The following is a 25,108-nucleotide window of genomic DNA, read 5'->3' on the forward strand; positions in this document are numbered from 1 at the left end:
AAGTGTTTTAAAAGATGTTTTGTTTTAATATAAAGTCTGTTTTTATGATGTTTTAAAGTGTTTCTAGTGCTTGTGTTTGCTGCCCTGGGCTCCTACTGGGATGAAAGGTGGAATATCAATCAATCAATCAATCAATCAAATAAATAAATAAATATAATCATGCTGTCAATTACTCAGGAGTGTTAAAAGTTGTGACTAGAAAAGCACAACACTTGTCTTACGTCTTTCTATCTCTATAACAGCATCTTCTGTGTTCAAGAAAATGTTACCAGAATGTCTGCATTCTGCAACTGCTCTCCCTGTGTGGCTATGCCATTCATATTTTTGTCTCTCAGGTTTAATATGCATCTGTAGGCACAGGTCAATAAACTTCAAAACAGCTAGAAATCACAGTGCTATCTTCTAACTACTTGATGTTGTTTGGATAGTGTTAGTATATAGTTCAGTCGCTAGGTGACACTGGACTTAGTTGTATCTGGGTGGAGTCCAGAGTTTCCTGTTGCTGTTCTGTTCTTGTTGGAGAGAGACAATAAAGTCCCCTAAGTCATATATGGCAGATAGTATTGTTCATGTCAAAAATCTAAATTGACAAAGAGATGGCTATGGTAAGACCACAATCTTCTCTGCTTAGAGACCTCTTTTTCACTCACTCACTCATCTCCTGCATTCACTCAGGAAAGACCATTCATTTCAGAACAAAAGACAGTGCTGAGACTTGCAACCACTATCCAGCTTCCCTCATTTTGGGCACCATGAGAATGTAGGTTAGAGCAACGCCCATATCGCATGCCTACAACAAAAATGTAGCCAAACAAAAAACTGACATGGCGTTGTTCCATAATAACCTATACCTTAACTGCAAGTTCTTTTTGCCTCTCACTAGGGGTGTCCAGTGGTAAATTCCTCCCCTCTGGGGTACCATCTGCTGAGACAGGAGAGGAGACACAAGATGTACTGCGTGAATCAGAGTCTTCACTGGAACTAGAGGAGAGGGAATCAAGACCTAAGCGCTGGGTTGTCTCTAGCTTCTCACGCAGCAGCAGGTAATGCCTTGTTTTCTCAACCTGTAGAAAGAAAACCCTGTCAAAGTTAGGTCACAGACACACACAGAGAGTCATCTCACACCAAGATTAATTCACCCACCCTCATGTCTTCACATCCTGTCCCACCAATGTGGACATGGATGAGGACCACTGGGCTTGAGTCTTACTTCCTGCAGGAGGCTCAGTTTCTCCAGTTCCCACTGATGATCCAAGATGAGACTGTCACTACGAGGCCGCCAGCCTGCTAGGTTCTCCTCGCCTCGCACATATGCCACAGATGTGTCAAGCACACGCCTCCGTCTTCTTTGCATACCTGCAAAGAGGAATGTTTCAGGTTTAATATGGCATTGCTCATGCCCAAACTGAGAAGCATGGTGAGACATCCTCTTGTCATGGTTTTGCTGGATGGGGTTCTCTTGTTAAAGCAGCAGAGAGAAACCTCTGCAGATGGCCTAATTAGGCCCACCAGGCCTCCTAATTTGGCTGGCCAGTCCATTTTGGCCAAGCCATGCCCACCTACCCTTGTCAGGTATAAGACAGGTAAATATGAGGCTTTGCAGGGAGTGATGATCAGCTAGTCAGTGCCTTTACCTGCATATTTTTATTTTGAACTGTGCAGACAAAGGTAAATATCATTGTGATGTCAGGTGATTGACAGGTACGGTGGCCCCACCCACCTGTTAAAGTTGGCCCAAGAGGGGTGAGACAGGTAAGGATCCAGCTCACTGGCCAGATCCAGTCCCCCACCCCATTTTAGGGGATCATATAATTATCTGTAGATTAGGCACCCTTATTCTCAATGTGCAACCAGAGAAATGATACATTGTTGATTTTCATAACGCTGATGTGTAGTGCAACATCAAAACATAATGGTTTGGCAGTTTTCATGTGATCTTGTGCCAACATTGTGGACAGATACACCACTGTATATGTTTATGATTCAGGTGCAAAGGGCCACCCATGTTGACTCCAGTGAAATTGAAAGTATTATGCAACAGTAAATTTGGTCCTTCTAATGTTACATCCTTTCTCTCTAAGTGCAACCCTAACACCCCCATAGACCTGTAACTATGGCAAAGCCAATTAGAATCCTTAAAGTGAAGCCAAAGATAAAGATGAGTTTCTAACCTGGACTGCCAGCATCAGCCACCCGACAAAGGCTGAGCTCATAGACCCCGGTCACACGGTTACTGCAAGAAAAAGGAATGAAAAGTAAGAGCAAGGTGATGGAAGAACTGCCCTTCACATGCATGTGGCTCATTCAATGAATTATGTTATGATTCCTAATGTGGAAACCACTCTCAGCTGAGGTGCACTTTAATGTTAATTCCAAAGTTTCATATACAAATAATCAAATATCCCTTAGCTAAGAATGTTTCTAAGATCTATACATACATGCCTACATCAATAAATCCAAAGTTTTTTCTCCCTGCTCTTCTTCTGCCAGCAAAAAATGAAAAGACATCTCTTTACCTCTCTGAAGCTCGAAGGCTTCCACTTCCAAAAAGATTGCGAATGGATCGAGAAGCAGGGAGTTTGGCATCTCTGGAGTAGAAGACCATACAGAAATCTTTGGTGATCACAGCTGGTTGAGTGCAGTTCTCCATCTAAAACAGGAGGATATTTACTGGTTTAAAAAACATGGTTTCCTGAGATGCTCCTGGCTGTGAGTACACAATAAGTTGTTCTCAGGCAGTGAGAGTATGCCTTTAAGAGTAAGAAGATATTCTACAATAGATTTCCCAAAGGTGTATTCCCAATAATCAGTGCATGATTACATTATTGCAATCTGGAGCAGTTCTCCTAAACTGCAATCCTACACACACTTTCCTGGCAGTAAGTCCCATTGAACTCAATGGGGCTTACTTCTGAGAAGAAAAACAAAAAGATTCCAGTGTTAATCTGGGACATGACATAAGGACATCTCCACTTTTTCTTTTTTTATTCTTTAATCCTTACACTGGGGCTGTAGATGACTACTGGTATAACCAGAATATTTTTCTTATAAAGGGAGCTCTATTGGTTCTTCAGGCAAATTTTCTCTGCTCTGTGAGATCTTCATAGCTCAAGCAAGATCTTTAAACTATTCTGAATGGAAAGAATGAAAGTAGATTACTCTAGCTCCAGTTTGTGGGTTCCTATAAAGAAAATATGACGAAAAGGAGAATTTTTTCCCAGCGAAAAGGTGAAATATTAGGAAAAACTTCACTTGCTAAATATCTGCCTATCATAAAAAAGGTAAAGGTGTCCCCGCACTTGTAGTGCGAGTCATTTCCGACTCTTAGGTTGACGTCTTGCGATGTTTACTAGGCAGACCGTATATATGGGGTGGGATTGCCAGTTCCTTCCCCAGCCTTTCTTTACCCCCCAGCATATGCCGGGTACTCATTTTACCGACCACGGATGGATGGAAGGCTGAGTGGACCTCGACCCCTTTTACCAGAGATTCGACTTCCGTTGGGATCGAACTCCGGCTGTGAGCAGAGCTTTGGCTGCGTTACCGCCGCTTACCACTCTGCGCCACGGATGTATGCCTATCATACAGCTGCACAAAATCTGTGCTTTATAAAGCTTATTGTGCTTATCATTTAGCTGTTCTGTAGCACTTCACTGATCTCAATGCCTGCCTGCCCTCACTCTTAAAGGTCTCATCTTATTCTATCAGCCAGGGCCAAGAGCCCCTGTGACCCAGAGGGGCCCCTGAAGGGGCTCTTCTTAGGGTGGGAGAATAGCGCTCCTATTCCATGATCCATGGCAGTGTCGGGTCCTGACCCTGCTGTGGATCATGGAGAGGGAGCTCCCATACACGTTCCCAATACAGTTAGTGTGGGCTTCAATAAGCCCACCCACACATCCCACCTACCTCTCCTGTGCCTGTGAATGACGTGTGCGCTGTGAGCGCAAGCCTGCCACCAACCAAGATGGTGGTGGAGGCTTCCCTGAGGGGGAAATGCCCCCACTGCCATCTTGGTTGATGACAGGCATGCACACACAGCGCATCTGTCATTAACAGGGACAGGACAGGTAGATGGGATGTGCGGATGGGCTTATTAGTCCTGCGCTGCCTGTATGGGAAAGATGGACTATGGCACCGCAGGCCCAGAGCAGGCTGGTGCCCAAGGGCCCAGTCATGCCTGGCACCGGCCCTGCTATCAGCAAGTGTCTAGGTAGGTATTACATACTGTAGAGCTATTGTCTAGTATTGTCCATTGTGATCATGGACACAATGTACACTCCATTCAATCAAGCATAACATACAACAATAAAATCCTTGTTTTATTGCACATCTTATGCCAGAAATATAGGGCCAAATTACACATGGAGGCATGTAACCTAGTGGAGGCTGATCCATTTGTGCAAATGGGAAACAGCCTCACCCATCTCAATCTGCCCTCAGCCAGCCCCCACATGCCTGCCTTTTTACTTACAACGAGTCAGGGGGTGGCTGCCATTGACTCTGGCTCCACCTACTGTTGGCCTCCCTGCCTTCCACCCTACCGGTCCCAATGGGCATCAGCCACCACTGATGTAACCTTTTTTCTATTTTTTCAAACAAACAAACAAATAAAAAGCAGATACTGGAGTCTGCACTCTTCAACAGAAGATAGCCAGGTAGAGAAGAGGTGCATGACTCTTTCCCTTTAGGCTCCCCCCCCCCGCCATGTATATCTTTCATCCCAAGGAGTGAAAAGCAGTTGGGGGGGGGCAGCAGGGAAGAGATTTCAAAAAGAAAAATGGCCTAGAGAAGGTTAAAGTGCCTCCTCATCACCCATCCATCTTCCATTCAAAATACCAACACCACAGCAGCTGCATTTCATTTCATTTGCCACAAAAAGCTATTGTGGGATATATATATAATTTTGACATCACATTTAGAGCCCCACTATATTTTAAAATGAGCATCCCCTTGCAAAAAGATTTCAGCTGGGAGCAGAGAGGTAAACTCCTTCAAGGAGCAGTACAAAACTCTAAAGAGCTTTTTCTACAGTTGTCATTAAAATAAGACAAGCTTTGGAAACAACAAGCTGATAGTTGCATTTGCTGAGAAGGGCTCTGTTATGAAGTATGCTCACTGCATACTAACATGATCCCCTAGGCTCACTCCGCACTTAGTCACCGGCAGTCCTTCCTCCTCTCTTGACAAGCAGTGGCAATGGTGAGTTTCTTTTCATTTAGTAACCAGCTTGCTTCAATTTAAGAGTCTCCCCTGCTTTCAAAATGCAGCTGCTTTTAGTAATAATTTCAGTATACCTCTGAGGCATAATAAATTACGAATGCTTTTGCTCAACTTTCCCATTTAGAGGAAGATTTTCATAAACAGATGGCAATGATGCCCATCATTTTTCTTGAGCAAAAAGTAAGAAAACCTGTGTGGTCTAAGAGGCAGAGCTAGGATAACCAACATGGTGCCCTTCAGATGTTGCTGGACTACAACTTGCATTATCTCTAACTACTTGCTATGCTGGCTGGAGCTGATGGAAGTCATAGTCCAACAATGTATTGATTTGGATGAGGGAGATCTGCCTGAATGCCTGTTAAGCCATAGAGCTCATCAGGTGACTTGGAGGAAGCCTCTATTGGTCCATTCAGTAATTCCTTTTACGTGTATATTAAACACATGGAGGGGAGAGCAGGACTGCACATGCTGGCCTTGCCTCTGAATTTGTCCCACCTCCATGCTTTGGCCTGAAATCCTGAAAGGGGCACCTATGCATGTACAAGTGCATGCATGTACACATTCCATATGATGTGGAACCCTGGGCAATTTGGAATCCTGCTCAATCAGGGTTCCAAACTGCATGGTGTGCCTGTTCATGTATAATATGTATGCAAAGGCTCCCCATTCAGACCTTCCAGCTAATTCATGGGGGCCAGTACATGCATTCCTGCCCCCCCTGAACACATTTCATGTATGTCTGGAACCAACAACTGAATGGACCTTGTCAAATGTTGAGCTGGGCTGATGTGAGCTGTAGTCCCAAACATCTGGAGAGCACAGGTTGGTGAACGCTAATGTAAGGGCTTGTATTGTTGCTGTGTTATCACAGTATGTTTAAAACTGTTGTGTAAACTAAGTGCTAGCTCTAATTATATATACTAGAGTCAGAAGGGACTAGCTATAGTTGGTAGGGCTGGAGCAAATCAAAGTGGAAGCCCCTCTCCAAAACCCAGCTCTGTGTGGCCTGTTTATAGGAGATGCTAGGAAGGCACAGATGGCTCTTGCCTCAATGTATGCCGAGAGGGTCATGTAGATTTTCTCTCTGTATGGGGTGACACGATTCAACAGCAGAGAGTTGTGCATGGAGCTATCCCATGCGGCTTCAAACTGGTAAAATGTCCTGCAAAGAGACAGCAAGATTTCTGGTTAAAAATAAACAACAACAACAACCACTGAACTATGTGGGAAAGAATTATATCAGCAGCAATGGGCAAACATGCACACACACAGGCATCTTTGTGCTGAATGGATGCAGCCATCCTGGAGTGCTGTGCTCGAAAACACTCCCTCATTTTGAAAAACAATAGTGAAGGCACCAGTGAGAACCCTCAAGACAGGCTTTTGTGCGCTGAATTCTAATTTTTTAAAAATGGATTGCATATGGATAAAGATGGTTTGGGATGTTTTTTAAGCCATGAAAGGCATGGAAAGAGGGGCAGAGCAATAGAAAGTTGTACAGACAGATGGCATTCGGCCATCTAGACCCTGCAATGAACAGGGAGCAAGTCATCTATACATATTATAGTCATTTATAAATATTATGGCTATGCAGAAAAGTATTAAGTTGCTATACATTTCTGCCTAAATAGTCCTAAGTAACCACAGTAAAGCCAAAGATCTGTTGTCCCATACTTATCTCAGGGTCTAATTTAAAGATGCCCTCTGAAAGAGAAGGGGACCAGGAGGAGATGGAGCAGATGAGGAGGAAAGAGGAGGTGAGGGGGAAAGATGAGAAAGCAATACAAAAAAAAACAACAGAACCTCTCTTGATCCAGAAATAATTGGTTATTTTCACATTTTGTCTAGAGCACTCCAGGGCTATATCTCTTCAGTCAAACATAGCGTAACAGACAATCTATCTTCCTTCTACTGGAAGGAGGTACTAATTATCAGCAAGCAGGTTCAGAAAAGCAAAGAAAAGAGTGAGGATGCTCAGTGCTGCAATCAGTTCAATCTCTCCAGAAGCATTTGGTATTTCAGACCTTTACAGTCTGATATTTCCATAAAAGTACTTTCAAATAATTTTCTTTGTTGTTCATTTCCCACATACAGCTATGCCAAAAAAAATCCATGGACCTCCTTGAACTCATCTGGACAGCCACTTGTCAGGTATGCTTTAACTTGAATTCCTGCATTGAGCAGGGGATTGGACTTGATGGCCTTATAGGAACCTTCAAACTCTACTATTCTATGATTCTGTGAACCTATGTAAATTGATCATTCCTTCCAACTCTGATTTATTGAGATAATAATGACTTGGAATGCTAGTGGGATATAATTATCTCCAGACCTATCTTGTCCTTGTATTTTTCTCTTTAATCACTGATATCGCAGAACTACTTTTTGCTTCGTGAAATCAGGAACATTACCATCTCTGAGTGCACGGGAAAAGAAAACTGGGCATTTAGGCTTTTTTTAGTATAGGATAAGTGTGGTTTTTCAGTCAGTACTATGAAAAATACCCAAACTCTCTTCAGACAACAATAATTGAAATAGTCTACCAGTACTGTGACATATGCTGCCACTGAGGAAGCCAGAGTTTTCCATAAATATCACTACACATGAAATAGTGGCTATTCTCTTCATACTAGAGCCTCGAAAGCAGATGTAGGCTCTGACAATACATAGCAGGAGTAGGGAACCACAGGCCTACAGGCTGAATGCGGCCCTCCATGCCTCTCTAGCTGGCTCTTGGGATTCTCCCCAGGCCCTGCCATGTGTCCTCCTCAAGTATTTTTGCTTGGCTGGATGGTATCCTTGAACTGCGATAGTGCCTTTTGCTCACCTGCATCAATGATGGAGAGACGGGGTTGAGGTGTTTGTGCATAGAACCCTCTGGCTTTTGTGAGTCTGGAATGTAGCCCACTGTACAAAAGCAAAACGTCACCTTCATTGGCCTGCCCACTACTGCCTCTGGGCCTGCCACACTGGGCAGAAGGCTGCCAATGGGTGACTGCAGACCTCAAGCTGAAAAAGGGGTCCTCATCCCAGACATATAGACACCCAAACTTCCCACTCATCCTCTTCCAATAGCATTTTCTACTATAATGGCATTCCTTTTGCAAAGCCCATTTGGCTCAGCTTTTTAGAGTCTTTTATCTACAGAAATCACAGACGTTCTGAAGTGTGACCAAAATACCAGGACCTTACTCGAATTGGGGTCTGAGCATCCTCATGTTTCAAAAACATTTCCACACGAATGTTCCACTATTACACAACTCAGCAACACTCAGCATCAACGTAATCAGAAGCCTCTTGTAAAAAGAAGCCAGGTCTCCTTTGTGCACAGGAGGTCCACCTCTCAGCAACAGACTCTGGCACTTGTTAAAGAGAATCTGACTATTGGTTGATGATGCACAGTTTCTATCCCATTCTAAACATTGCAACTTTACACCAAGAGATTCCCAGCATCTTGCAAAAACCAAAACTAAAAGAGCTGAGACCAAGATCACTGAGACACAAGCTACTGGAGAACAGGAAACTCCGACAGGAAGGAAGATTAGGAAAGGTAAAGGAGGTGGAGGAGGAAACAAGGGAGAGGAGAAAGAGAGAATAGCAGAAAGGAATAGATCAAGCAAGCATGTGAGCGAAAAGTGAGAGAGAAATACCTAGTGTCATTTCCAAGTGAAATGCTATAAGTGGAAGGCAACCCAAGACAAACACATGTACACATACACACATACACAAAGAAATTGAAATGTCAGAAAGCATTGTTTACATGGTGTCCTGTGAACAGCTACCCAGACAGGCAGCTACATGGGGTAGAGGGGCATTTGAACAGAGTCCAGCCACAGATTGTTGTAAATTTGGCACAAACGGGCAACCAAAAGAAAAGAAAAACACATACCAAAAGATGCAATTATCCCTTCACTCTGGGAGCTTCCAGACTGCCTGTTATTGGGTATTAATCCTGACACATTTGCATGGAGATTATACAAGCATTCATCCTGATATGTTTGGATGGAGGTTATACGACATTGCCAGCTAGTGGTTGTTACCCTGCACTTGCCAGTGGAATTTTCCCTCACTTTTCTTATCAAAGATTTTCTGGTTAGAAAAGTTACAGGATAATTGCAACAGAAACTGTGGAATAACAGCTACATTTTTGTATGAATAAACAGTCCATCTGGAAGCACCCTCTCTTGGGAAAAGAGCATGGTCACAGAATAAAGTCCAACATGTAGTTTCACATACTGAACACTCCCCTCTCATTTATTAGTGCCTAGGTTCTCTTGACCTGCATTATCAAGTGAAAGACCAAGGATCTGTTTTCAGTGGAGCATGATTCTTTTCAGGGTTTTGATTCACCGAGTGAAAAATGGACTAAATGACTTGACCAAGACAAAAGCAGAAAGGATTCTAGGTGAGATTTACACAAATGGTAGCTTTATCCTCTTCCAAAGAAGATATGCCAAATACAAATGAATCACTGAAAACACAATGTTACGCAAATATATATTTTGGTGGGGGAGGAGGAGATTGTGGGTTTCTTAAAAAAAGGTTAGAGACCCAGCATTGTGCACAGTCAAGAACTGAATAAGGAATGTCACTAAGCATGCCTTTCAAATCTAAGATTAAAGAGTGCCACTTTGGGGAGCTACCTGCATAGATTTATGATTATGGCACTTCTTTCATTGTATTGTGACATTTGTATTGAGAACCTTGGATGTTCATCCATCCCTCACAAGCTGTGCCACATTCAACCAAAATAAGCCTTCGTCCTACACCATAGGTTACCAGCATGTCTACACCGATACACCATCCCTTCCATGGATAAGAGAAGGATAAATATATATGCTTTTTAGTTATTGGATCTTACACACCCATCCTTCAACATTAGCAGAAATATATATTACTAATACAATCATTTGTCTGAGCAGCTGATATTAACAATTTGAAGAATGTAGAAATACATGATCAAGAAATTCCATGTGCAGCAGTTGTATTTGTTTAAACAGGCAATTTAGCTCATATATCACACATTGCTATTCAGATGGCAGTGAATTAGGAAAATGCACAACTAAAAGACTCTTCAATTGGTCATTTACAGGTCAGATTTTAGAGACGTTATTGAATCAAAGCCAGTTTGAGTTACTCGGGTAAAGCTGTTATGGTGGATCTAAGTACATGCACTGCACAGCACAGAAAGCCAAAGGGTTGAATCTGTGCATTAATGTCTTGCCTGCCTTACTGTAATGCCACACAAAAACCTCCTCTGTGTTGAGCCAGCATAAGGATGGTGAAAGAAAATGCCCCCCTCCCACTGTTTAACCCATTCTGCCAGCTACTGATTTAAGCGGGGATGGGTCAATTCACAGGAGGATTCCTCTTCCTAAAGCAGGATGGTCTGACAATATTGTTGTATTGTGGAAGCACCTTATTAAATACAGGTTCCTCCCTGGTAAGGAAGGTGCACTCTGTGCATGCCTGTACCTTTTATTTTTGACACTCATAGTTCCCAATTAATTTTTTCACACTATATCTCATAAACTTCTTTTTCACCCCTAGGCCTTTTTTGCCCCCCTTTCAGCTCTTGTGTTTTTATTCACCCCCTGCACAGTTCCATCGACCCCTAGGGGTTCAATATTGACCACTTTGGGAAACCCTGCTTTAGCAAAACAGGAAGAGTTTTGGTGCATGGAGGGTAACTTGTAAGCAAGAGGGCTCCTACTGGGAGGAAGAGCGGAATTAATAATAATAATAATAATAATAATAATAATAAACAGCTTAGATGGAAATGTTAAAAGTCAACCTGACCTGAAAAAGGTTCCTTCCTAACACCAAATATACACAACCGTTAAGTTCATCCCAAGGAGAGCATTACCCCAGCTCACACCATACTTATAAACCAATAGTGGAAAACAGTTCTACCATTTTACCTGATATAAGCAATAGAACACAATGGGGGGGGGGGAAACCAGACAGAAAACTGCCGAGCTAAGCTCTGGAATGTTGGTACCAAGATGTAAAAGCAGAATTTGAACGCCTTATCTGTTAATTAGTTAACATTTATTGACATGTATTGTTATCTATCAATATAATTTCCTCCTTAAGCATGCAGTTTGAAATATATCTCTGATTCTCACATGCCAAGAGGCTAATGATGAATATAATTAGAAGTCATGAAAGAAAGACCATGAAAGATATTGGATTTTGGGTGCCACAGTCCTGGAACTATTGTGGATCTCTGGATCTAATGGGTAGCCCATCTGGACTTTCTCTTTCTTGAACTAATATAGTGGTCATCATTAAATGTTCTGGATTGCCATATGACAAGTACAACATGTTTCTGCAGAAAGCTGGTATAACTGCCAAAATACTTTCATAGCATTCTCTGTTGTAACATGCTCTCACATTGGAAGTTGTGAAATTAATTACAAGTTTCTTTTTTGCATCCTCCTTCTCTCAAGCACCATTTAAAAACATCTGGAGGGAGTTTGGTGGGTAGTGTACACACCAGTAAGAATACACAGACCAACACCAAATCATGATTTGGAACTATAGGGTTAGTGGTGAAAAACATCACAGCTTGTGAACACAAGTCCTGAGTTTTTGTTTTTTACAACAAAGGAAAGCAGAGCAGGAAAATAAAAGGTGAAACTAAAGCAGTGAGTTTTTATCAAAGTTCACATGAAGGAACTCTAAATTGCATCTTAATTAAAAGCAATAAAAGAGAGCAATAGGTGGCCAGACTATCAAAGCTAGAATTATACTTGCATTTTAGACCAAGGATCCAAGATTTGGCAGCAGTAGAGCCATATGTTTATACCCAGATTTGCCACAACCACATATAGAAAGCAGGGGAGGAGTCTGGTCAAAAGAGCAAAAAAAAAAAAGTGTGCTCTGTGTGTGTGCATGCATGTGTGCACGCTAAATTGTTCCTCTAGGATGGCTTCCTTGTCCACATAGTTTGCTCCCCAAACATATTTTTTCCAGCCAGGTTCATTCTTAGTATGAGCCTAGTTGAAGGAGGGTTCTGCATTCCTCATCCATGTGCCCCTTTTGCTCTTTAAATTAGACCCCAGCCTCAGGATCTGCTGTAATCATGGCTAGTTTGGTTCTTAGGTGCTTCCCAAACATGACTGTTTTTGAATTTTGGCAGCACAATTCTTCTCTGGAGTGAAAGGCTAGGCTAATCACAACAATGAACTACAGTGATGGCATATCTTTTTTATTGGACTGATATACTGCTATAAGGACTACCTAAAAAATGATGCTCCACACCAATCAAAGAGCTCATCAAATAAACCCACAAACAAGCAATAAACCACATCAATTGCAGTACTGTTACACAATTTCTCTAGTATAAAATGCCCATTGACTTCTGGAGATCTTTTCCAGTTTGCCTCGTTCTCAGCTGCTGAAATTCAATGCTGCATCTCTCTGATGGGTTTTACGATTTAAATAGACAAGATGATGCAGATGATCTGTGATGGGATCTCTCATATCTTTACAATTTAGCTAATACCAGCTATGGGGAGTAGATGGGTGTTGTTGAATGGGACAATGGTGCTGACAGTTGGGTTGCTAACCCTTTTTCCCAGAGCTTCTTCCTCCCAAAACCATTTCCATACACTCCTCCTGCCCTCAGTAAATATTAACTTCAGGGCATGTGATTTTAATTAAGAAAATAGAGGTGAGAATATTACCATCCATGCACCCCCCAGTGCCACTCTGTACGCTCATGCCACTTTCATTCCTGAATAACAGGATTCTGTATTGTTTCAGAATCTTGCAAAATCTCTTTAAGTAGAGGGTGCCGTGGGACAAGAATAGGGCCACATTCATACCATACATTTATTCCATTATTATTCCACTTTAAATAGTCGTGGCTGCCCCAAAGAATCCTGGGAATGGTAGTTTGTGAAGGGTGCTGAGAATGTTAGCTACAATTCTCAGAGTGATGTAACAGAGAACTCTGAGAATTGTAGCTCTATGAGAAGAATATGGGTGTCCTAATAACCCTCAGCACCCTTTACACTTCCCAGGATTCTTTGTGGGAAGCCATGCCTTACAGTGAAATCCTAGTGGAATAACTGTATGGTATGAATATGGCCTAAGGTGTGTGTACACTCCAGGAAATATCTCTCAAACTCTTTTACTAATTCAATCTACCCTTGTAGATTGGCAACCAAATGGCTACTCCAGAAGAAGCACAGGACACTAAGCATGGTTCAGTTTATTCTGTTTATTCCATGAAATTTATTTCACAGCCTATTAACCTGAATGGCAACTTTTGCACCAAACTTTCAGATATGGAAGCTTAATTATCATCACTGCAACATAACCACAACCCCTAGAGACACCTTAAATACCTACAATTCATTCCACACTGACTTGCAATCAGAATGAGCAAAAAAGGGTACCATTTTATTCCCATTCTGCCAAGTCCAGGGCTGTCAATGAAATTCAGTCAAAAATCACTAACTAAAACAAACCTAGCAATACATAATCCCATTTTCTCAGCATTCTCTTCCTTGGCTCTAAATACAAAGAGGAAATCCCAAACAGGTTCTTAGGGAAAGGAGGAGCTGATGAAGAGAAGAACAACAAATTGACTCTTTGGCTTCTGATCTTCCTCTGGTCTGATCTGCTGAGTGATGTAATCCAAGGAATTCTAACCAGTAATCTCAATCTTCCTAGGTAGTTATAGCTTTCAGTTTACATATAATGATTTTCTATAATTGTCTAGGTTTAATAATATTCTAATGGTTAATCATTCTCACTGGCTCAATTTGCATGCAACGCCTAAGCCAAACCATGGTTTAGTGCGAATATGCAAGTCTGCCGTCTCCTGGAGAGGAGGTTGCAGCTACTTTGCTCCTCCTCCTGCTGCACTGCTGTGAGCTAAGCCACATGTGTCATCTGAACCCAGGCTCATGGTTTGTCTCCGGCAGACAAACCACAATTTGTAAAAACCAAGAACAAACCTTGGTTACAGCCCATGGTGTTCTGGATCGAGACAAACCACGTGCTTGGGTTCAGATGATACGTTAAGCCAAAGCATGGCTTAGCTTCTAGCCGTACAGCAGCAGCAGGACCAGAGGAGGAGCAAAGCAGCCTCCTCATATATATTCATGCTAAGTCACTGTTTGGTTTAGTGTTGCATGCAAACTGGATCACTGTAAAATCTGCAGTCCGTTTAATACTTGAGTTTGTGCAGCTGCCTTTTGCCAATTAGTTTGAAGGTGTTGTCACAACTTTCCAGGGACTCCTTCCTGCAAAGCCGGTTAAATAATGTTCTTTCCCTTGTCACACAGTAATGCCTTTCCCACATGCTCTACCCCCAGTCATCGCACTCAGCCCAGCTTCTCATGCAACCTGCGTCAGTTCACAGCTATCCAAACTGTCTTTGTGCCAGAGCTGGGGGCAGGGGCTTCAGCATGGTCAAAGGGTGGGCAGGCGGTAGCACAGTTTTGGCAGATGTCAGAAAAAAATCACAACAGCAGCAAAACTGAAAGCAAAACCAGCCACAAGCGAACGAGAGAGAAGTAAGAGAAAGCTGTTTTTAAAAAGAAAGAAAGAAAAAAGAAAGAAAGAAACCAAACAGGGAGGAAAAACCCAAAGGAACAAAATGGAACAAATAAAGAAGCCCAGTGATACAGAAGAGAAAAAGAAAGAAGCCAGTGTATTTGGGTAGGTGGAGGGAAGTTCCATTTGTAGCACTGGTGACCACAATGCTAACCTGGGAGGGGTACTAGGGAGGAGGTCAAAGAAAAAACATGGGGAGGGGAACAAATAATACCTAGGCATATCCGAATCAAGAAACTGCCTGCAAAAACACAAACAATCACATGGTTAGTGTGAGTTCAAATGGGTGGCGGCAGCGACAGCAGCAGCAGCAGTTCCATAGTGCAGCTCTTCAAAAGCCTAAGGCCTATACACAGCTCCTCTCTGCCCACCAGCATGCCAAACAAAGCTGCAGTAAAAAACAGCAAAGCTTCCAAGGTCACAACCATATGAGTGAATGAGTGAATGAATGGTCCAACAGTGAGTACTGAGCTTGGACTGGGGACAGCGGAGCAAATCTCTGCGCAGTCATGAAGTTCAGTGGGTAACAGCATCACTACTTTGGGCATGCCTAACCTATTTCACAGGAATTTCTTGTGGGGTAAAATGAGTGAAGCCCATGTATGCCGCCTTGATTGCAAATGTGATTTGTAACAGAAGTACTGTCATCCTCATACTGGGATCTGAAGCATGTAATGCCACCTGGTTTATTGGACTAGGGTTTCACCTCAAGTTCTTGGGAGTGTAAATGGATCAATTTATGAAGGCCTAACAGAGCCACAGAAGCCATTCTGCCCACTTTGATGCATCGTTCTCCCAGATGATATGTGCTGCTACCACAGGTCCGTGGAGGGCTTAATGCCACAGCAACAAGGAATTTTTGAGTTCTTCTATGCATTTATAAGAATAAAACGAATGGTGCCTTGTCTAGTGTCAGAGGCTTCAGTGGTCTGAGGATAAAGGGAATGAGACCCAAAGAGATGGTTATTTGGGAAGGCAGCTGGGTGACATGATAGCAAAGCAGAGAGCAGAAGCAATAGGTTCACATGGTGGGTTACACCCTTCTCACTTCAGCAACATCAAGGCCCAAAGCAAGCCCCCGAAAGCCCATGCAAAATTGAAGGATGGGGGACTCTGGAAGATGGCAGATTGTCCATTGTCTTCTTCAGTTGTTCTAGCTCATCCTCCTCCTGCCAAATCTGACCATCCAGCTGACAAGCTCTGAGGCATCAGCCGACATTTCAGTATCATCCATGCAGGCAGCACAGAATTAATGCTCATACGCCAGGCATAGATGCAGAGAGAAAGAAGACCCAAAACATGAACATTCTGCATGTGCAATTCCTATCCCTCCCCCACCAGCTTGGCAGGTGGCTCAGAACCCAGGATAAACCTTTTTACTGTTCTTGATGGTTTTTAGTTTTATTTCATTTTTAAAAATTGTTTTAATGATGTATGCTGGTTTGGATGCCATATTCGGCAGAGAAATTGGCTAATAAATGTCATAAACAAAATTATACACAAACATGTGCTAAAGCAACACTGAATGCTCTGCTTGTTGACTTGAAAAGTCATGTTCAAGTCTTTCACCCAGACCTGAGAGCTTGAGTAAGAAACAAGAAAGATTCATTCCTGGAATATGCAGTAGAATAGAGATGGGCAACCTTTGGCCTTCCAGATGCTGATGGACTACAATTCCCATTAACTCCAGCAAGGATGGCCAGGGATCAGGGAAAATGGCAGTTGTAGTCCAGCAACATCTGGTGAGCCACAGGTTCCCCAACGCTGAAGTAGAGAGATCTCATCCAGTAAGCAGGGGTGGAATGAGCATTACCGAATAGAACTGCACACCCAGGATGACTTGCTTCTTCTTTTACTGATGAAGACCCACCATACAACTATGAACACTCTCAGGTGTCAACTTTATTCAGTGATCCTAGAGCTTTTGCAGGTGGCTGGCATGCTGACAAGCAGGGCACTTGCAACCACGCTTGCTGTGCTTATCATGGTTAGCCAAACGTATAAGATTACACAGGCAGAAACAGTTGAGGAAAACTAGGATTTATATATTCAACACTTGTAAAAGCAGGTACCTTTACTATGAGGTTCTTCCTGTTTTGCTTCTGAGTTTGCAATGACTGTTGCTGGAGAAGTTGCCATTTGGAAATGCCTTTATATAATTACATCTGCTCCAGCTTAATCAATGGAACAGACCTTTAGTTGCTATTGTTTCAGTGGTGAATGGAGTGACACTGTTGAATGCCTTCTTTTCATGAATTATTTGCTTTTTAAAAAATTAACTTTATTTGCCATATATTTATTACTAATTTAGAAGATAAAATCCTGTTTAAGTGGAATACTAGTAACAGCCTGATGGGAGAGTCCTTGGTTTTTTAAAAAAAATATGAGGGAAGTTCACACAACGCCTCTCCTTGCAATGTTGAAACAACGGGTGAGGAGTTTATGAGACCACATAGGCTAGCCTCGCCCCCATCACTGACGTGAGCTACAGCCATGCCTCCTGAAATGCTTCCCCAATGTCCGCACATTCAGATGGCACAGGAAAAGGCCCACCGTGCTCACTGATGTATGAGGGTAGAACTCCTCTATGTGGAGAGAGATTCTGGCTTAATCAGAGTCCCTTCCCACATGGAGGAGTTCTACCTGAGTATAACGGTATGAATGGATAGCCCTTTCCCATGCCATATAAATGTGTGGATGGCGGGAAAGTGTTTCTGCTGCGGAAACTGGTAGAGGGAGGTGTGGCTGGGTGCACAGCAGCAATGGGGGGGGGACAGGGCTAGCCCATGTGGCCCCACAGTGCCCTTCACCCCATTGTTTCAACACTAGGGAGTGGGTTTTGTGAACCACCTGACTGCCACCCAACTGTGTGTAACCTTTGTTCTAGGCAGTGGAGGCTGGTGGCTCTGATGTCAGTGGGGCAGTAAATCAGCTCTGGGTTTTAGTCCAAAGTTTCAAGGAGCTATCTTAAGGTGCTTTCGGCCTGCACTGGCTGGAGGCTGACTCACCTCAGACAATCCATCTTCTTTCTCAGCACATCTTTGACAGCTTCTGCTTTTCATACAATACACACTAACACTTTGCATTGTCCACAAACTCATCTGAATTGCTTCCTCTGTCATCACCCATTCCCAGTTCACCTGTACAAGCTTGTGATGATGGGGATTTTTTGTCAGCGGGTCTGGATAAATGTTGTATGTTAAATGTCGGAATGGAAATGGGTGTTGGACAAGCCTGAGATGCTTTGATAATAATAAAGTAGCCTCACAACTACAGCAGACATGGAAAGGGTTATCCCCTCCCTCTTCTCAAAAAAACAGAAAGAAAGCTGGGATTGGAACGCATGTTGCTTCTTGCCAGTTGTTCTCCCAACATAGTACCACTACTGCTCTATCCATGGTGCCAAATTCAGTTCTTCATCTTATGAATTATAGGTGTCACAACACGTTACCAGATTCAGGATTCACCACTGGTGACAATATGTGTCATGCAAGCATTTCTAACTCCAGCTCCGAAGAGCCTAGGAACATCTCCAAGCAGCTATGGCCAACTTCCAACTGTTGTGTCCTGCCGGTTCCCAAAAGACTGTCTGCTACTGCACAATAGAGCAGCAGTAGTGATCAGCTTCTAAAATATCCCCACAGCCACAACTGAGCTACAGGGCAAAGAGGCTGTCTGGCTGCATTGCAGGGCTAGACATACGTGATGGCATTTGTCATCACCCTAGACAGAAGGACTTCTGCAGAGAAGAATACTTTGTCAGATATTGTTATGCTGTTGCATTGGAACATAACTTTGGGCCAACTGAGAAAGTTGTGAGTCTCTCTAAGTACCCTTTCATGGCAGGGACAGCTACCAGCACCTCTCTTTCCTTAGGCTGTGGCTTGAAAAGGCCCTTCCGGTGCATGGCAGAGAGATGCTTACACAGCTTTTTTAATGTGTTTGTTGCTGTACAAGCAGAGTAGCAGCACCCCACAGGGAAACCCAAGACTCCTACACATATGGGAAGAGACCATTGCTCATGGGTAGAGTACAAGCTTTGCATGCAAAAAGTCCCAGGTTCAATCTCTGGCAGTTAAAAGGATCAGGTAGCAGGTGGTATGGAAGACCTCTGCCTGAGAGAAGCTGCTAGTCAGAGTAGATAATTCTGGGCTACCTGGACAAATAGCCTGACCTAGTACAAGGCAGCTTCCAATATGGCTCTAATCTTCTGGACATTCTGTGATAAGGTGATGGCATTCACGGTCAAAGCCAAACAAGTGTAATGAAAATTAGGCCTGCTGGTCTGGAATTTCAGTTACCAGCCTGCCAAAACTCTTCTCAGTTAGATGGATACTTGGGGAAAGTATTTTGGGCCTCAATTGCTTTCTTTTTCTGTTACTAGGATACTGCAGACACTTGAGCTAGCCTCAGCATGGCTTTGGCCCATTGGCTGTGGTGCAGAAAAGGGGTGGGGCTCTGGGCAATGCCCCTACCCACTCACATATTTAGGTACATACACTCCCTGAAAACTGACAGGGTGACCATGTTTGCCCCAGGTTAAATAAGCAGAGCCTGCTGTGTGGCCAGACCCACCGATCATCCTGAGAGGGGCGGATGTATCCTGATGACAAGATGTTCAGAGAGAGAATGTTGGGATCAATGAGGGATTCATCTCCTTCTGGAGTGTTACGGATCCGACCTGTAAGCAGAAAATACCACATACAGTTTATCCATGAGGAAAATAAATAAATGAGTAAATATATTTTTGAGCCTCTATATGAGCCTACACTCTAGAACCAGGATGCACCTCTAAGCTCCATCCCTTTCTGTCAAGCTAAGACTGTAAAGGATGTCATGTTGCTGGGATATTTCATTGAAAATGGAAATGGACTGCCTTCAAGTCGATTCCAACTTATGGTGACCCTATGAATAGGGTTTTCATGGTAAGCAGTATTCAGAGGAGGTTTACCATTGCCTTCCTCTGAGGCTGAGAGGCACTGGCCCAAGGTCACCCAGTGAGCTTCATGACTGTGTGGGGATTCGAACCCTGGTCTCCCAGGTCGTAGTCCAACACCTTAACAACTACACCACACTGGCTCTCAGGATATTCCATTATCTCTCACCATATAGATCCATCCTACCCTGGAACAAAGAAGAGGCAGCATGCCTACCACATCACTAAAACTTAACCACCTCTCAAAACTTGCCTGCCTCCCTGAGGTTTTAGGGGTAACAATCACAACAGACATAATTCAGCATGGCTTTCACTGCACTACATACCAGCATAAGACACAGGCATCCAGAATAGGGCCTGCCTACAAGTCAAGAAGAATGTTCAGAGGCCTACATCAGTTAGGGCCATGGAGCCCTGTTTTTGACACTTGGCGCATAGCATCTGTGGCCATAAACCTTTCCGAAATCAATGTGAGTATGGGGCTGCTCTGTTCAGGCAACTGTTTGGCCTCAGCATGGGCTAGAACAGGGGTGGGGAACCTTTTCAGCATTCCCTCAGAGAGAACCTTCCAGGGGCCACATGCCAATGGTGGGTGAGGCCAGAGGCAAAAGGGAGCAGAGCAATGGATGTGACTGTTATCCCTTTACATCCCATCTTCACAAAAGTCTGATGTTTTTTACACCCAACACACAGATTCTTCAGTCCTCCATCTAGGCAAGCAAGTGGCATCATTACAATTCAAAGCCACATTTGAGCCAAGCAAAAGCACTTGAGAAGGGCACAAAGCAGGGCCAGTGAAGGAAAGTGGCCTAGGGAGCCTCTCAAGAGGTCTGGAGGGTCGTGTTCAGCCCCTGGGTCTAAGATTCCCCATCCAGGAGATACAAGTAAAGAGAGAGACAAGTTTTACATACCCACAACCAGCTCCCGCACTTCTTTCCAGCGAATGTGGCTCCCTGTCTCATGCACCAAGGTGACTGTGATCCTCCTCTGGATACCCTGCCATCCAACATGCCCAAAGAGAAAGGAGACGGGGGTTACAAGAACTGCAACAAGGCAATGGGTAGCACCGAACAAGCTTTTTGCTCTTTGTGAAAGGACTTGTGCAGGAATCGGAGCAAAACTACTGTCAAAAAGAGGGAGATGAATGAGGCTCCTACTGCAGATCACCACCTTCAAACTGGACCTTAGGACATTTGCAGTGCAATCCACATTGCTCCCACCCCCTCTTCTCAACAAGGGCTTTGCCAAGTAGACAGGAGGGAGAAACATGGATTGTCCTGTGCAGAACACAGCCAAATCCCCCCATCTCCTCTCCTGGCAAAAGATTGTTTGTATGCATTTCTTAGCTGGTTTGCGAAGGCTTTTTTCCCTTGAACAACAGGATATAAATAGAATCCTAAAAAGGAATTTTGCAAAAGGTGGTTTGTCTTCTTATGAAAATGTCAATGTCCACCCCCAGCAACTTTTGGACTGAAAACTGAACCTGACAAAAATTCATCACAGAGAAGGGTCAGTGGGCAGAAAGTACCTGGTGTAGAAGGAATGTTCCATGGCAGGGCATTCCTCCGCGGTGATCCACGACAGCAGGGATGTAGCTGGAAAAGAAAGCTTAAGTGAGGAAGGATGTAGAATGTCAGCCCACACCGCCAAGCCCCAGAAACAATGCAACAATCCACTGTTAGAGATCCCCATCTGTGTATGCACATTCATTTTTATACACATTTTCTCCTAATAGGAACAGGTTCGTAGTCTGGGAGTCGTTCTAGACTCTTCCCTGTCACTTGAGGCTCATGTAGCCTCGATGGCACGGAATGCGTTCTACCAACTTCGATTGGTAGCCCAGCTACGTCCCTACCTGAGTAAGGAGGATCTTACATCAGTAGTACATGCTCTGGTAACCTCACGTTTGGATTACTGTAATGTGCTCTACGTAGGGCTACCTCTGAAGACGGTTCGGAAGCTACAGCTGGTGCAAAATGCGGCGGCCAGACTGCTAACAAGAATGAAGCGATCTGACCATATAACACCTGTTCTGGCCCGCTTCCACTGGCTTCCAATACGCTTCCGGGCCAAATTCAAAGTGTTGGTATTAACCTATAAAGCCTTATACGGCGCGGGACCTCGATATCTGTCGGAACGCCTCTCCCGTTATGAACCGGCTCGTGCACTGCGGTCTGCTACGAAGGCCCTCCTCCGGGTCCCGACCCATAAGGAGGCCCGGAGGGCGGTGACAAGATCAAGGGCCTTCTCAGTGGTGGCCCCCGAACTATGGAATAGTCTCCCCGAGGAGGTCCGCTTGGCGCCGACACTATCATCCTTTCGGCGTCAAGTTAAAACCTTTCTCTTCTCCGAGGCATTTTAATTTTTTTTTGTTAATGATTGTAATGTTTGTAATTTGATCTTAGCTTATGCAGTTTTTAGATTGTGAAATTTGATTTTAGATTGTGATGTTTTTGTACTATATTGTATTTTATTGTATTTATGTTCACCGCCCAGAGAGCTATTGCTAGTCGGGCGGTATATAAGTTTTAAAAATAAAATAATAAATAATAATATATGCATTTTGTAAACATTGATTGGAGAACTGCATCATAAAATCTGGACAGGTGCAAATTTCGAAGGATGGCTGTGCTTCAATTCTCATTGTTTCAGAAGGTGGGAATTTGATAAATTCAGCTTTAAATGCAAACTGAATTAAATTTCTCCTCCATTCCTACTCTAGTCACCATATCTCTAAGGAAAATGACATGTAGTTTCTTATTCTTGCATTGGCTCTTCCCATCCCCTGAAGAGACTGCAGTTTGTGCACATCATGTAATTTAGTGTATCTGCTAAATGGATAAATAGTAGCAGGCTGAGCTGGGAATGTTGCAGTAGCTCAGTGACAGAGCACATGCTTTGCATCCAAAAGGTCCTCTGTTTAATCCGTGGTGTCTCCAGTTATAATAAAAATAATGGACTGCCTTCAAGTCGATCCCGACTTATGGCGACCCTATGAACAGGGTTTTCATGGTAAGCGGTATTCAGAGGGGGTTTACCATTGCCTCCCTCTGAGGCTGAGAGGCAGTGATTGGCCCAAGGTCACCCAGTGAGCTTCATGGCTGTGTGGGGATTCGAACCCTGGTCTCCCAGGTAGTAGTCCGACACCTTAACCACTTTGCCACACTGGCTCTCCATCTCCAGTTAGGACTGGGAAAAACACCTGTCTGAAACCCTGGACATCCGCTGTCAGTCATTGTAGTCAATGCTGAGGTAGACAGACCAAGAGACTCACTTGGCATAACACATTTTCTTATGTTCATAGGCAATAGGTGGCTTGCAGATACAATGAATGAATCCAGTTCAGACTTCACTGAGACTGAATCTGCCCCATAAAGGATCAATGTATTACCCTCCACTTTGACCTTGGGCCGAGATTCCTCCAATTGGTACAAAAAGCTTTGCTGAAAACGTGTTGGCTGTGTAAATCTAGTAATGATGGCTCCGAAAACAGAAAACTAATCTCACCCTACTGATCCACTGGCAAATACAGCCACTTACTCGCCATTGGCCTCAAGCTCACAGATCTCAAAGAAGACCATCAGATCATACTTGCACTGGCAGGGGCCAATGCTGGGCCTTGTCATGGCACTCAGTTTAGTTGCAGGCACTGCAAAGAAGAGAAACAAGAATTACAGGCCAAAGATAAAAGCAAACAACCCCTGTTGTTTCAGAGTGGAGTTTGGCTTCACTGCAACACAGAAAAGGACAGGACAGCCAGTTCCACCAACAGTTACTGTCTAAAAGTTAGGTTTGAAGAATGCCTTTGGACCCAGATATATGAAGAGGAACATAGATGGGGCTGTACGAACAAATGCATAAGCACACACAAAGCACATGTCCTCCAGCACTAAGGTTAATAAATCCATATATATGAAAACGTCAACAGCAATGCAGTGTCTCTGAATAGCAAACAAGAAGAAATGGACATACACCGTTTGTATGAAAACACAAATAGGAGGGGGGCCTCTTAATGCTCATAGCAACATTAAGAGATGCAAAAGAAGGATCACATTATGTGGGTACTATATGCATAAATAAGTATATTACTGAGAGCTGGGGCATTACTCCTGGAGTGGATGTTTGGAAAGGATTGAGGCCAGCTAGCTTGCAAGCAGACAGCAATTCTGTATGCCTGAGCCTTGAGGCACCCTAAAGGAAATCTGTTGTACCATGTATGCCCTTGGACTCTACCAATCAATCCTATTAAGGCATCTCAAGTGGGACATTCCTTTCCCTCTACTTGTCTCCCTCACTGGTGAAATTCAGAATGCAAGTATCTCAGAGCAGTGCTTCTTTTTTGCTGCTGTTAAGGTTATTCTGTAAGGTGCTGTGCACAATGATGGGTCTATATGCATTCATATCCCTATCCCTAGGCATTTCTAAATCTATGAGGGGGAGCGGCTAAGCACTAAACAAAGGAATGGGGACCATGTGACCCTCCAGATGTTGTAGAACTCCAGCTCCTATTGGCCCCAGCCAGCGTAGTGGGAGTTGTAGTCAAGCAACACTGGAAGGCCACCGGTTTTCTCACCTCTTATTTAAGAGACATGAACAGATGGCCCAGCATTATCACTGAATCACCTGAGCTGCATTGAGAACTAACCCAAGAATAAATATAAGTGTGCACATGCACACGCACACACACAGCCCAGGACCCAGCAAAAGGAGGTAGCAGGAAATCACACAGGGCACTGCATACGGCAGAGTGGAATATCCCATTGACTCAGGGATCAAAGTCATCCTGTGAGGGACTCACTGTATGTTGTAGACTCATTCAGGCCATCCTACAAACTAAACCTGGAACAGAAAGCAACACAATTGGGCTTCACGGTGTCCCTTTTTTCTATTCTTTTGAGAAGTGCATAGGTGTATTTTCCAAGAACCCTGAGCCTGGCTCTTCCACAGCTTTGTCCAGGGACCAGCCAGGCTTCTGAGCCTTTTTCACAACCCAGTTCCCAACTGACAAAGATGGTGCAGTACTGGGATCATTCCTTTCTCTGATTAGGAAGGGGGAAGCTGTGCTGGCAGCAGACAACATATGTCCAGTGGATGCTTCCAGGAGCTGGCCAGCAAGTGTGTTGGGTACCAGACCCTTAAGCATCAGGAGGGATCTCTTTTGTTCTTCACAAGTAAGACAGAGTGGCAAACAGAGAGCACAAGACAAAATGAAACAATTATACATGGGCACACGATGCAGCCTAAATGGAATATACAAGAGATGCAAGCAGCTCATCCAGTGCCTACAAACATCACCCCTACAGCCTTAAAATGTTGTGTGCCATTCAATTCTACAATGTGGAAGAATGGGGAAATCAGCCAAGCATTCATCACACTAGA

General features: G+C 43.8%; 1 protein-coding gene across 6 annotated transcripts in view; it reads right to left on the reverse strand.

The window, feature by feature from the left end:
- Positions 1–25,108, reverse strand: part of KIF1A (kinesin family member 1A) — a 158,020-nt gene that overhangs the window by 12,461 nt on the left and 120,451 nt on the right. For 3 of the 6 annotated variants that reach the window (XM_061636495.1, XM_061636498.1, XM_061636494.1), the window contains 10 exons: positions 23,270–23,378; positions 21,258–21,324; positions 20,641–20,725; positions 19,369–19,474; positions 15,008–15,034; positions 6,268–6,382; positions 2,517–2,650; positions 2,172–2,233; positions 1,211–1,356; positions 852–1,064 (listed from right to left, as the gene is read on the reverse strand). In XM_061636495.1, the coding sequence (XP_061492479.1) occupies positions 852–1,064; positions 1,211–1,356; positions 2,172–2,233; positions 2,517–2,650; positions 6,268–6,382; positions 15,008–15,034; positions 19,369–19,474; positions 20,641–20,725; positions 21,258–21,324; positions 23,270–23,378 (1,064 nt within the window). The remainder of the gene's footprint in view (positions 1–851; positions 1,065–1,210; positions 1,357–2,171; positions 2,234–2,516; positions 2,651–6,267; positions 6,383–15,007; positions 15,035–19,368; positions 19,475–20,640; positions 20,726–21,257; positions 21,325–23,269; positions 23,379–25,108) is intronic. The other 3 variants (XM_061636499.1, XM_061636497.1, XM_061636496.1) reach the window with 2 other exon arrangements.

This window comes from Rhineura floridana, chromosome 7 (genome assembly GCF_030035675.1).
Source record: "Rhineura floridana isolate rRhiFlo1 chromosome 7, rRhiFlo1.hap2, whole genome shotgun sequence".
NCBI lineage: Eukaryota > Metazoa > Chordata > Lepidosauria > Squamata > Rhineuridae > Rhineura > Rhineura floridana.